The sequence below is a fragment of the Rissa tridactyla genome, chromosome 4, assembly GCF_028500815.1.
Source record: "Rissa tridactyla isolate bRisTri1 chromosome 4, bRisTri1.patW.cur.20221130, whole genome shotgun sequence".
NCBI lineage: Eukaryota > Metazoa > Chordata > Aves > Charadriiformes > Laridae > Rissa > Rissa tridactyla.
In genome coordinates, this window is record NC_071469.1 from 62583237 (window position 1) to 62597457 (window position 14221).

The following is a 14221-nucleotide window of genomic DNA, read 5'->3' on the forward strand; positions in this document are numbered from 1 at the left end:
GCTGAAGCTTGTTTCGCCCTCCCTGGCTCCTCAGCCTTGCAGTAAGGCTGTAGGCCAGGAGTAAGCCTATGGAGTGATGCTGCTGTAGGACTGCCCCCAGCAACTAGTGTACTGCACGTATGGTTTCCATGCCATCAGACTTTATTAAGGTTATGTTCTGAGCCAAAATTCTAAATGACAGCATTGAAGACACTAAGGGAAACTCCTGCAGGTGACTGAGAAACAATACTCAAACCCAAATTTACAGCATATAAATGCAAAGATGCCTCTCCAGCTGGAATACAAGCCTGGGGAAACACCACTGTGAACTTGCAGTCTTCCTATAGTCTTTCCTTAGCAGGTCGTGCCAGCTGGAGCCAGAGAGCCAGCGCGAAGCTGATACTGTTTGCAGCTCCGCTGACTTCTGCAGGAGCTGGGGCTTCTCTTGAAAAAGCTTTTGCATCAGCAGATAGTTGGATCCATTACCACGATACTCAGTCTTCCTCCCGATGGGAGAAGAAAGTGGCCATTGCTCTCTGCACTTACTGCTCTTCAGGAATTTTCTAGTTATAAATAAAAATAAAATTAAAAAAAAAAGAAAATAGCATGTCCTTTCACAGCACACATTTTGGGCTCTTATTCCATGGTCAGATCCTCAAGATTAATCTAGTCCTGTCAACTGCCTTTAAGTACTGCCCTGCAAGAGGACCCGAGGCGTGCTACGTGGAGATGGATGTCAACCTAATACCCAAAGCCTGCTGGAGAGCGAGGCAGAGGGAGCTGGTGTTTGGGCTCACTTGGGTGGGAGAAGAAGCTGGTGTTAGGGCTTAGGTGACAGCAGATGCTGGTGTTGGGCCTCACTTTGGTAGGAGAAGAGGCCAATGTTGGGGCTCACTTGGGTCGGAGAAGAGGCCAGTGTTGGGATTCATTTGAGTGGGAGAAGAGGCCGGTGTTGGGATTCACTTGGGTGGGAGAAGAGGCCGGTGTTGGGATTCACTTGGGTGGGAGAAGAGGCTGGTGTTGGGATTCACTTGGGTGGGAGAAGAGGCTGGTGTTGGGATTCACTTGGAAGAGGCCGGTGTTGGGATTCACTTGGGTGGGAGAAGAGGCTGGTGTTGGGGCTGGCTCCGGTGGCTAGCGGAGGCAGCATCTCCAGTCCCACAACCCTGAGCTTGCCCGTGGGGCCTCCCGAAGCCGAGGACAGCCGCACCCTGGTCAGAGGGGTGCCGTGAGGCTCTGCTGGCGCTGGGCGAGCCCCTCAGAGAGCCTGAAGCGAGGCATGCCGAGCCAGGGCAGGGCTGAGGGGCCGCCACCCAGACGTCCCGCCCGCCCTTGTCACACCTGCCGCTCAGGTGCCGCGGCGGGAGCCGGGCTGGGGGGGGGTGGTGCGGGACCGATGGGCCGGGGCTGGGGCCGGGCGGGGGAGGCGGTGGGGCCGCGGCCGGGCCCAGCAGCTGGAGCCGCCTCCTGACGTCGGGAACCTGCCGCGCGCGGGGGCGGGGCGGGGCGGGCGCCGGGAGCGGCCCGCGGGGCAGGCAGAGCCGGCTGGCGGGGCGCGGCGCCCGGCCTGCCACCGCGCCGAGGGCCGCAGCAGGTAGGGCGGCGGGGGACGGCCGGGGGGCCGGGGGAAGGAAGCCGGGCCCCGGCAGACAAAGGGCCGGGCCCGCCCCGCGGCAGCGGGGGGGGGGACACACGCCACGCCGCACCTGGCCCCGTGGCGGCCCCGGCCGGCGCTGCCCGCTGTCCCCTCAGCGGCGAGCGCGGCCCGGCCGGGGCCCTGGGGAGAGGGCCAGCCCCGGCGGCCGCCCCGCAGCTCGGCTCGGGGCTGGGCCGGCGGCTCCCGGCTCTCCTTCCCCGGGCGCTTTGTCGGGGAGGCGGCGTTTCCCCGGCAGGGCTGGGCGGCGGGGCCGCTGGCATGTCGTGACACGGGTACGGAAGCCCTTAACCGCCGGCTCCCAGAGCGGTTTTGCGTGTCCGCGGCCGTACAGAGGGCGGCGGGGTGTGTGGTCTGTCTTGGCCTCCCCTGCCCCAGGCCTGCGCTCTGCCGGGGGAGGCCATTCATCCTCCCGCGGGTGTCACCTGCGCGTCCCCGGGGCCGGCGGGGCGGGGGAGGCGAGGCCGGCGGGGAGGCCGGGGCGCGCCGCGCAGCCCAGATAAAATGGAGATCTCCTTCCCGCGGTACGTTTCGGAATGCAACTTCCATGCCGGGAGGTGGGTGAGGGGAAGGCGAGAGAGCCCGCTGTGTGCCACTTATATTTCCCTTCAGCCGGGGGGAGGAAAAGGCGATGCTGTGGGGAGAGGGGGGGGAGAGGCCGCAGGAACAGGCAGCCGGGCTGTGGCAGCGACAACAAACAGGTGTGGCTGGGAGAGCTCCCGATAAGCGCTGCTGCCCTCGCAGGTTACAGCCGCCTGCTCTGCTGCCTGTTGCGGGGGGAAGGAGGAGCGGGTGTACACCAAAACCCGCCGGTGGGAATGGCAGCCTGTGCTTCCCGTCCTGGGGTAGCAGCGCGGTCTGGGCTTTGGACCAGCTCATGCAGGAAGGGAGGGAGGGAGGGAGGATCTGTGGGCTCCCAACTTATATCAGTGTGGAAGTGGGATGAGCAATAGGGAGGCCATTCTCCTCCCAGCACCGGTGTAACTGCTCCTGGGAGTGTGCCGTGAAAGGTTATAGGAGCCAGGTTATGTCACCCTGCTGATGTGCTGGTCCAGATCTTTGATGATGGGGAAGCCGAAGCTGTGATTCGTGCACAGTGCTAGCGATGAGGAAATGTTCTGGAAACTATGTCTTTTTTTTTTTTTTTCCCCACCATATTTCGTCATTTCATTGATTGGATTCAGCTGCATGCTTCATTTTTTTTTTTAAACAATCCTTCCCTCAGATCCTTAGTCTTACATTGCTTTGGGAATAGTTCCAGGGCTGCAGAGCTCCTGCACATGGCACATGGGAAGCAGATCCTGGCACACACTTCACAACTGCTTGTTGCCACAAGACATTTTTATGACATGAACACAAAGTGCAAGAGGCAGCGCTGGGTCCCATTGCACAGGGAAATTTGGGAACTGCAGCTATGTGCTGGTGTACTCCACACTTCATTAATAGCTCACTGTCTGTCGTGTTTTTTTGTGTTTAGGATGTATAAAGATTAAGTGCTAAGTGCCAAAATGAGTGTGACTTCGTGGTTCTTGGTGAGCAGCACTGGCATTCGCCATCGGCTCCCTCGGGAGATGATATTTGTTGGCAGAGATGACTGTGAACTGATGCTCCAGGTAACATGCTTTTTTTTTTTTTTTTTGTTATTTCTTGTGAAGATGCATTAGATGCAATGTAACGCTGGGGACGTGTAGAGATGTTGCATGCTTTCTTCAAATGACATCTTTTAAAAGCAACTTCCTTTTTTATGTTCAGTCTGCGGTTTCCATGAAGACTTCATATGTTTGTGAAAGTGCAAGTGAGGTTTCTTTCAAATTGCCATGTCATCAGATGGATAGGAGCTGTAGTGGTGGGAGATCAGTCAAATAGATTTAACTACCTTCATGCTACTGAAGTAGAAAGCAAAGATAAACCATTCTGTCCTGATCTGTGATTATGCTAATGTTATTTGTAGCATTTAATACATGCACTGTTTGCTAGTATGTGTCATTTGGACAGGGTAAGGTTTTTTGTCTGCATATTTTACCCTTTAAATTTGATTAAATTGTCAGTGCTTGTATCTGTCACTTAGGGGTTTTTTTTAATTGTAGGAAATACTGATGTTTAGCAGAGAAACTAGCTCTTTTAGTGGGGTAAGGTGGTGACCTCTTCTAGAGTAATTGTGTTACTCGGGCAAACTTGCAGCTTCTGTTAGTGCTTCCCATACCAGCATGTGTCTCTGTTGGTCCTAATCCAACGTGTGTGAAGTGTTGACTGTGGTCTGATGTTTGACACCATAATGTAATGGATGTCACTCCAAACAAATGGATCTGGAATCTCGCAAAGAGCTTTTGACAGGAGCAGTTTAGCTCAGGAATTTATAGAAGCTCAGAATTAAATTAGTGTTTCTGCTAGACCCATGCTATGATTACTTAAATGCAAAAAAAATGATAGATTGCACCTGCCTGTCCCTGTTTTGCCCCATTACAAAGGTGGCAAATGTGCCTGTTGGTGGCAAAATTAGGAAGCTGCCCAACAGGGACTCCCTTCCCTGTTGTTTCCACTGCTAACCTGGGCACAGGTATGTCCTAAATGCTTTGCTGATGTTCTACCAGGCAGGCTGTGTTTGTAGTTACTACAGAGATTTTGTATGATATGTTAGTGGGAGGTCTGTTTAGGGGAGTAGAGGTTCTTGTACGAGGTGTACTTGGAAGGCAAGGTGTTGTCTAGCTGTAATAAAATGTTAGTGTCCACAAAAGGAGAGCTTGCAGCGTTTGTACTGCTCTGCTAGCTGGCAGCGAATGGCATGGCTGTGCTGCAGTGGTAGAGTCTAAAGCATTCTCCTGTTTGACAGCAGATTGTTTGTTTGGGTTTTCCCATGAATCACACTATCTTTTCTTTCATGTCTCTACATGTCTGACTGATGAGACATGTAAAGGTGAGACATTAAAAATATGTTCTCTCATGACTTGAATATAGACAGTTGCCTTGGTTTCCAAAAATGTCCTGAGTTTTAGGGTGCCCATCTTAATACCTTTTGGAAGGAAGGTACTGCAGTTGTTTGTTTTTTTTTTTTTTTTTAAGTCAGGGTTCAGCACTCTTAGAATCACTTGTCTCAAGTTGTGCACCTTAAAATAAAAGTACCCATGTATCAGTCATGCTTAAAATGCATTGCTTCTTTCTCTGGTTAGTTACGGGGTTAAGTGGACAGTGTGGATTGTGAGCCACTCCATACCATGCGGAGTGTTTCTTGCTTCTTGTCAAGTCTGAGGTGGCTTGTCAGTGTTGCGTATGGACTAGCAACCTTGTGACACTCTATTTGCCATGGCCTTTTCTACAAGGTAAACGGCTTGAGATTACTGAAGGAGCCAGCAGTATCTGTGAGAGTGAAGTGTATTTGGGGGCTTGTAGGTGGTAGTGGTATTAAAGGAGGCTTTCATTATTTCATGAGAATGAAGGCTCTGGATTGTGTGAAAAAACCAACTACTTATGTTCGTGGGGTGAGTTACATGTGACCCTTTATAAACATATTAATTTACTATCTCCAGTAATAAAGCTTTTTCCAGGATCACATGTAAAGTCTTATTTTGAACAGGACAGCACATTATTTTCCTAGCTTTTCGCTTATAAAGGTGTTTTCCAGAGGTACCTTGGGCTCCAAATGAGATGATTGTAGTAAGACTCAGTGCGGAAGAGGGACTGAACAGAGACTCGATACTCAAGCAAAGTTGTGTGTCAGCAGGTGGAGGATGAGACCTAAAAATAGACTTTTTTCCTACTGTGACTGTCCATGTCACAAAATTGTTGTGCAGACTGGCACAATCATTTGTCTTGCAGAAAGCTTAAGAAGCAAGGCAGTTAACAGATGGACAGAGCTCTTGTGATAGTGTTTGCACCTGTAGTATTTCTGTGGTACTGACCGTGAAACCGTATATTCACTGCACAGTTGTTTTGCTTACATATTTCAAGATATTGGCATTTAATCCCTTACGGTGCACAACTGAGAGGAGACTGACGGTGTCTGGGGAACGGACTGGATGACCCGATCAGTGTTTTTTTGTCTCTAAGACACTTACTGCTTAGTGATTTCATCATGACACAGTTTGTGGTTCCCAGTTGAGACCATGTGTATTAGATGGCGCGCAAACACATGACACAGAGATAACCCTTGTCCTGGAGACCTTGCAGTCTTGCCTTCCCGGTTTTGCTGTTTAGGAGTGTCTTGTGTTTTGGTATTTTTCTTGGAATATGTTGTCTGGAGGGATCAGATCCCTAAACAGCAAAAAAGATGGCTTTGTCACCAAACAATCAAGCTTTAGTTTCGCCTGTGTTTACTCATTTCATACAGGTACTAGGTTTGCTTTCTGGTTAACAAAGAGGGGAAGAAAGCCATAGTCTTTAAGCTTAAAATTAAGTAGGTTTGATAGTGGGGAAATATAATCTACCTTGAAATCTTCTATGCCTGCTAAGAGGATTAGAAATATTTTAAATGTTTTTGCAGCACTGTAAAGCTTCTAGTACAAGTAAATGCAAGATTTACATTGGGTTTGAATGTTAATGCATGGATGAAAATACCATGTAGCATAGCCTGGCATGCACAGTGTTGTTACAGGGATTCAAGGGCTCGGTTCTGCCCTTTTGCTGAAGAACAGTGTTTGATTTCTTCAGCATTCTTACTGGCTCCCTTCAGGTAACAGTCAACAAACAGCTAACAGCTGGAAATCTAGACCTTCACCAGCTTGCACTAGTGTGTTTTTTCTGTGGAGATTGGTGGTGATAGAAAGTAATTCTGGTGGGTTTTTTTATCTATTAAAAAAAAAAAAAGAAAAGAGAGGTTTTGGACCATCTTGAACAAAGTAATTCTCCCCCTCTCCCAACATTCTTCTTGGGAAATGTAGCTGCAGTTTTTATCAGCTTTGATCATTTGCTTAATGTGATGGCTCTTTACTCAGGGGACAAACATTTTGCAAACCGCAAATTTTCACTTAACCATTAAAATCTTCTCCTCTGCCCCTGAACAAAGCCTCTTCTGCAGTTTTGCTAAATGTAAATATTTAATAGGAGGAGGTCCTGATTTCCCTGTTTTTGTTTGAACGAGAGATGTTTATTGGAAAATTTCAGAAAGCAAAATGTTTAACCAGTGTTCCCTTGAGTATTTCCCTCTCTTTAGAGTGATGGTTTGGGCATGCTATTGTCCTGTGCCAGGTGAGGTTGTACATGTGAATGTGAGTTACAGTAAGAGTAGGTGCAGACGGTATGATGCTTTCTGTTTTATGCCTTTGTCCTGTGTTCCTTTTAAGACAGCTTGACACTTCCTATCAGGAGACACTGTTTTAAATTGCTTATACTCTTCTAAACTTCATAACTGTTTGGGATGAGAGTTTATTTTCCAAGCATCTGTTCTAGGCGGTGTGTTCTGGACATGCTCAGCTCCCTTCTTTGGTCTTCACTGTGAGCAACTCTGAGAAAAATGCAGTTTTCTTCATGTAAACTATTTAAAAGTATGTTTAACCTGTTCTTCGAAGTTCTGGCATTGTAGAACTCGGGGGTGACGCTTTTCAAGAGTGAAAGCATAGGTCAGAGGTGATTTCTGCGCTCTCCCCCCCAATAATCTAAATGTGTTTGACCAAATTCCAAACCTTTGGGGGGAAAAAAAAAGAGTTGGGAGTTTGCATGTAGTCATCAGGGACTTGTTTGATGCTATTATCTTAAGTTGTGTTTCATCTGGGAGTGAGGTTGGTGAGGGGATGGGTTGGGGGACAGAACTGTCACAGGTTGGGCAAAGAGGAACTAGGTGCAGGGATGCACGAGGCTGGGGTTTAGACGTAAGAGCAACTGTGCTAGATTAGATCAAGGTGCATCTAGACCAGTATCCTGACTCAGACAGTGGTCAAAGCGGCTGTTGAGGAAAGTGTGAGGACAAGCCAAGAGTATAATGATACTTGCAGAATATTTGCTTAACCTCATGACCTGTGATTCAGGAAGACAGAGGCCAGATCCTTGGATTTAATCATTGGATTTCTACTCTACAAAGCCTCACCAGGAGATTTAGATTTGTCTGAGCATGGAGGTGCAATAAGGAGTCTGTGATTTGTTCAGAGTGAGAGGAGGAGCAGCAGGACTTGGAAGAGTGGAGGGTGGTGCATATGAGGCAGAAGCTGTTCAGTGTGGGGAAAATGGGCATTACAGGACGTGACTGCTGAGCCTTAGGCCTGAGGTGGGCTCAAGACTCGCTTTTAATTCTGGTGTCAGCAGCTAGCTGTGAAAGCTCTAGCCAAGCATCTGTCATGGGTCCATATGGGACATTGCATGCTGCTTATGGTATCAATTAGTCGCTTCAAGTGCTAGGGGCTTGTGAGCTGAACATAAAAGTTCATTCTGCTGGTGAATTGGATAAACGGTTACTTGATAGTACTTAAATAGACATTTCCTTTTCTTAGCTTGCCTTGGTAAAAAAACTAGGGAATTACAAGCGTTCTAGGCACTGAAGGAACATTCTTAAGGGTGCTAAGGCAAATGTTTATAACTGCGGAGCAGTTACGACATATCAGTGTGAATATTGCGTGTGTAATCCTACTTCTGCCCCTGTGTACGTAGGCATGAAGATGCAATCTGTTATTGTGGCGTTACCGGATATTTTCTCCCCGCAGGATCTGTTCTGTGTTTGGTAGGCAGGGTGCACAGCGCACTCTGCAAATAATACAGTGTGATGGTGAACTCTGCGTGTATGTGACACCTGGTCAAATTAAGGTTTCATTGACCTGACATATCCTACCTTCCCCAGGCTGTACTTGATAATACAATGTCTCTCCTATGTAGTTTAGTAAGTGTATACATAAACAAGTGTGAATAGGTGTGGTGTAGTTTGTCTACAGCATTATGCTGGGAGGAGGCAGATGGTGTGAACTTGGTAGATTATCTTCTTCCTGGTACTTCCAGGTGAATTCACTGTGGTGCAGAAGTCATATCCCTCCATCACTCAAGTATTTCCTGCGTTGGGAGCTGCCAGTAGAAGCCATGGGGAATCTCTGCTGCCTTTTGTATCCGGACTGTCTTCCCCATGGAAGTGCGGGGCTGGAGTGGGAAGCTGTAGTCGGGACAGGGTGGTGCCCTGCTCTTGCTGTTTTGCTGCAGTTATCCAGAGGGTATAAACAAACACCTAAGTTAGTCCCAGGGCATTAGGAATTGCAGTGATTCCCCAGAGTCATTCATTAGGTGTCACCAGGGAAGTAGGTCTCTTACAGGCAGAAGGGAGAGGATCTAGCCTTGGGAAGGCTCTGCGTTTTGACAAGTAGTGTTTTCAGGTGCCTGGGCAGCAGCTGTGAGAGGAAGGATGCACATCCCGTATTTCTAGGCCTAGCGTTGTTTTTTTGGCTCTTGCCCCTCCCATTGTTTTCTGTTAATGTGCAGTTGATGGGAAGATTACGATGTCTGATGAAAAGTGGGTTGAGGAGGCTGGAGGCATGGCAGGAGCAGGAAACCTAGGAGGGGAGTTCATTGCTGGAGGCGGGGCAAGGAGAGGTGACGGTGGCACTGCAGGCAGGTGGTTATTAGGGGTGAGAGGGCCGCACACAGCTGGTGAGGTGCCGGAAGCCTGGCCCAAGGAGGGAGGGTTTGTCCCTCTTCAGAGCAGGCAGGGGAAAAGGGGACCCCTTCCAAGTCTGAGATCCTGATCCAGGCACTAGCACGCAATTTGGCTCTGCTATAGAAGTTCAGGTTTTTGTCCCACCTAAGATGATGCTTTTCTGTGCCTCTTAGGTGGCCATGTAAAGTGAAGGGAAAACCAATGCATCTGTGGGCAGCATGTTCCCTGCCTGCGGTCAGGATGTGACCCTGGGTCACTCGAACTGGTGCTCCACTTTGCAAAGGGGTAACTGGCAAGCAAACACCCATTCTACCCCAAAATAACGGGTTAAGTAGTTATGGGAACTATGCCAGCTTCCAAATCCCTTTGCCAAGCCGTGGGGATTACAGTTTCATTTTCCTGGGGGATTTCTCTCTTTTGTTCAGTGCCTTATTTTTTGCATGAATACTCAGGCCCTGGTCCTACCACAGATCCGCTAAGCCTGTGATCTTGAGTGCAGCAGAGCTGAAGGCAGGAGCCTCTGCAGCTCGGGAGCTGTAAAGTGAGTCCAGCCCCAGGATGAGGTGGCCACACTTGCTGAAGAGACATTTGTCTGCTTAGGCAGAGCCATTTAGAAAAAGGCAACACATGCCCCTGGGAGCAATCAGGCTGCCTCTTGTGGGGCTGTCTCACTTGCAACCAGCCTGGGGCTGGACAGACCATTCACTAATGTTCTGGAAAAGTATTGAAGTGGCCAGTACACACAACTCTGTGAAATGCGTTGTGGTGAAAGAGGGAGACACAGTGTTCATATCCATCATTAAATGTTATCTGGGGTTTTTACTTTTGTGGAGCAAAAATTATATTTTGGGCCAGAATGCAAGGGATTTTTTTTTTTTTTTTTTTTTTTTTTTTACACTTTTAAATTTGGCTTTGTCTGTCTCCCTTCTAAAGTGGGACACTGGGAGAGGTTTGTATTTCCTTACTGGGACACTTGTGCAGAGCACAGTACTGGCAGAAATGTAACCTGTTCACTATGGAAAGTATTTGAGCAAATGTTTATTGCGTGCTGCCACCAGAATGCTGCAGTTACCCTGTGCCAGACGTGCACAACAGACTGCAGTGAGGAATAGGGAAACTGCTCTCGTTTGTTTATTTTATCTCCAATACCACAAGGCCTTGTGGCAGTGGCAGGGCTAAGGTCCAAATCTCATACCCAAGCAGTAGGTTTTTGCCTGTGGTAATTCTCCTGGGGAAGAAGTAGCATCTGTATCTATGTAGACAGCTGAGCTGCGTCTGCTCCCCAGCCCTGTGGGGAAACACAGGCTGTCTGGCTGTATTTCTCCTCCTGCCTTCCTAAGCAGGTGTTGTTTTCCTATGGGTTTTGCTTGGCACCTCTGCAGCTTGTGGTTTCATCCCCAGTGCCCTGTTCTGTGTTTCAGGCCCTTCACCAAACACAAACCTGTAGGGCATCTGCAGTGCACGTAGCCAGCATGATATGGATTTCTGTGGAGACTCCTGCGTGCTTCTGATGCTGCTTTTGCTGCTCCCATGCTAAGCAGGGGTTTTTGCTGATTTGATGCATGCAGTGTTGAGAATCACAAGTGAGCTGCCTGGTTCCCTGTCTGATTGGAAGCTGGTGATCCAGGATGTTGGTACTAGTATGGGACTGGCAGACCCAGTGGTGCTATTCCTGTCTGTGATTTGGACTATCTGTTTAATAATGATCTCGGTAGAAAGAAGAGCTATAAAATACCTCCGTCTTCAGATATATGCCACATGTGCCTTTTGTCTACTAGGCATTTAAAACATGATGCATTGTAGGTAGTATGTTGGAGAAGCAGGACAGCCTTATGTTAGGAAGTGATTTGAATGTCTGGAAATGCAAGCCCTGGATGAGCATTAGTGTAGTAACAAATCAGTGTCCATGTTTTCCCTTCAGGGAAGCGTAAATGTTTTTAATCAGAAAAGCAGACATTGTGTTTTCCCAAGAGTTGTTTTCGTTTGATAACAGGTCCAGCGTTGGGACACGTTGAGAATGCTGTGTTCTTCCTTCATTCCCACCCTCTCGGAGTTTAGCCTTATTTCTTGCCTGCAGATCACTAGTGCTTAGGAGGACACCTCACTTCCCTGCCTGCTTTTCCCCTTATTGATCTCATCTGAGGTGCTCCAGCTCTGGTTTAGTTGTTCAGATCCAAGGAGGATCTCGGTGATCCTTGCCATAGCTCAGGAGTGCTGCTCACCCCATTGTAAGTGCTTTTGTGGTGGAACAGATGAATTGCAAGGGTGTATCGGTTATTTTCTGCTTTTGATATCTGGATATGGGCACTCTAGTTTTTTTTAACTCTTTATTGGAATATATTTTTTTTTTTCCTCTTAGATGCCTGTGTCCCCTCTTGACACATGGATCAGTCATGCCTTTTGTTGTGGTGATTTTGCTTGATTGTAAGTAAGGCTTAGTATTTGGTGCAAGTGTGCATTTAAGCTAGGGAGTCCTCTTATATTTGTGATTCAGTTGACTTAATTGCAGCTTTTCAATTTATAGTTGCCCAAAATCTTTCCAGTGGAATTGCAGATATTTGGGAGCTCTGCACCCATAGGCTGTTCTGTAACATGTGTCGACTCAGGCTTCTTAAATCGCTTTCTGTGATTCAATGGGTCATGCATTAGAAACCACTGTCCTGCTGCGTTGAAGTGACTTGTGCAGGACTGGTCTCAGTCTGGAAACTGGTTAGTTTTTTCTTTGGCAGTGGGATTGAGGCAGTCTGCTCCTCTCTGAGAATAAAGGCACGATCAGCCGTTGGGTTGCTGCTGCCACTGCACACAAGAACAGTTTACATTAAATGTGACTGATGTTGAAATAAACCACACCTCAGTTCTCAAGTAAGTGTGACCTTTGGCAAGTCTGCATCAAAATAAATAAGGTGTGATTTTTAGTTATTTTAAGTTGAGTTTCCTTGGAGACAGGCCCTTAGGAACTCTTGCTGCCAGTTCCTGTGATGTTTGCTGGTTTAACATAAACAAAACTAAGAAAATTCCTCTCTTCTCCACAAAAGCATGAAATTTCACAGAAGTGTGATCTGTGTAACAGTTTTCTGTGTTCATCTTTAAAGAGATGCTGAGAGGTCGTATCAACACTGTGGGTCAGATTTTGCGTATCGTTTTGACTCCTTTTGCAAAGGGCCATGTTGAACACAGCTGAAGCTTCCTTAGAAGATGGGAAGTTTTGGCATAAATTGGTTCCTTTGGTGATCTCTTCCTGCTTTTATGTAGGGGAATGTCATGCTGCTGGAATACATCTCTGCTCCCCTGTGATGACCGTCGTCTGGTTTGGGACCCCTGAGTGGCTGTAGTCAGCTGTTGTAAAATACAGTAGCCCAAAGGCTGAGCCGACTTACATCAGGGTCAGATGCGGGGCAAATTGAATTTTTGGGAGACAGCTGATTCCCAGAAATAAACCCTTTTTTAAATGACTTGTGATTCATTTAAAATCAGATACCAGATAAAATCTACCCTAATTTTTTGTCTGGATTAGCTTTTTGGGGTGGAGACCTTTCTGCCCTTAGAAGGGGACTAGAGGGATTGTTCTGCCTTTAGAATCTGTTAATCTTTAAATGAGTCTCTATGATGTGCTGTAAAAAGCTAAAGCAAACACTGCTGCAACAGTTAATCAACGTTCCCTCACATCCTGTTGGGAACAGTGATTGATGTCCACAGTTTTGGGTAGCAGAGGGATCAGGGAAGACCTTGCACCTGTGCTGTGCAGGCAGGACCCCTGTGCGTGGTTGTCTTTTGAGTCCAGCAGGATGAAATGTAGTTGTATAAATGCCCATTGACTGGGAAAGGGGACTTCTACCCGATGGTTATGGGTATGGACCCTGGGCAGGCAGGGTGGTGGAAGGAGACCCTCTTGCATCCTCCCAAAGGATGTGAGGGACTGTGTGGCAGGTCAGCTACAACTCCAGCTCGTGTAGCACCAGCTGCTGCAATACATGGGGCTGCGGCTGGAGATGTTCCCATCCTTGGGGCCGTGTGCTGAGATGCAGGTCCTGGGCAGCATCCCTCAACCATCCTTACCTGGACCATCCTTACCTTATGCTGCACACACCTGCCACAGCCACTTGGGTGACGGCACATTGGACTGAGGGGCTGCATCTAATGTGCATAATAACAGAGAGAAGCAGCAGCTTCACACTGCAAATACTTAAGACTTGCCCTGGCTTGAGGTCGGTGTCAGACACCAATTGTGGGTATTACATGGGGCCAAGAGGTTTGCGTGTGCCCTTCCTGGGAGGGCATTGCTATGCATCATGTCCCACGTTTAGGGCTTGGTGTAGCAGGAGATACAACTGGGGTGTCCCCAACCGTGTTGTCTCTGCCTTTCCCACCAGTTGTTTTTTCTTTTGGGGAGCAATTGCTGTCTGAGCAGCACCATTCAGGCATCAAAACATTGAGTACTGCCTTATTTTTCAGCTGGGACTCGTGAGCTGACACCTTGTAAATTAAGCAATGTGTGGATAACTGTATTAGTGAGGCAGCTGGCGGCTTGGAGTCACCTGCCCCTCTCCTTGCTCCCTCTGCTTGCGGTGGCATGTCATGAATGGTGTGAGGGACATCGGGAGGTGGAAAGGGCAGTCTTCTGGCCAAGTATGTGCTTGCTTCATATTGGTGCTTCAGGGTTATTCTGGAGGACAGGTCTCCTGGAATGACATATGCTCTGCAGGGGGAGGAGGTGCCATTTATCAGCTGTTGAAATATTACCAGTGTGTTTGACATTGGCAGGGGCAAAAAAAATTCCTGCAAATGGTAGCAGTTTGTCTGGAAAAAACCTCTGTGTTTTCACCAAGGAATTCCCCTGAAACAATCTTTGCCTCTGCATACTTGCAAGGAAGTAGATGATGGCTTGCTGAGAGCGGTGCTGTGGAAACCAGCGTGTTCATACATACTGGGAAAAGTGAAGGACTTTCACCAAGAACTTGTTGGTCAATGCCCAGGAAGAGGGGGATTAGCTGACTTAGAGCCTGGCTCGTCTCCCCGCTCTGGTAGCT

The 14221-nt window shown here is 48.2% G+C and overlaps 1 protein-coding gene across 8 annotated transcripts in view; it reads left to right on the top strand.

Moving 5' to 3' along the window:
* The first annotated feature begins 1486 nt into the window (after window positions 1-1486).
* CEP170B (centrosomal protein 170B) overlaps window positions 1487-14221 on the top strand; it is a 59911-nt gene continuing 47176 nt past the window's right edge. For all 8 annotated transcript variants that reach the window (XM_054200282.1, XM_054200283.1, XM_054200288.1 and 5 more), the window contains exons 1-2: window positions 1487-1573; window positions 3111-3246. In XM_054200282.1, coding sequence (XP_054056257.1) covers window positions 3142-3246 — 105 coding nt within the window. In that variant the 5' untranslated portion in view covers window positions 1487-1573; window positions 3111-3141. The remainder of the gene's footprint in view (window positions 1574-3110; window positions 3247-14221) is intronic.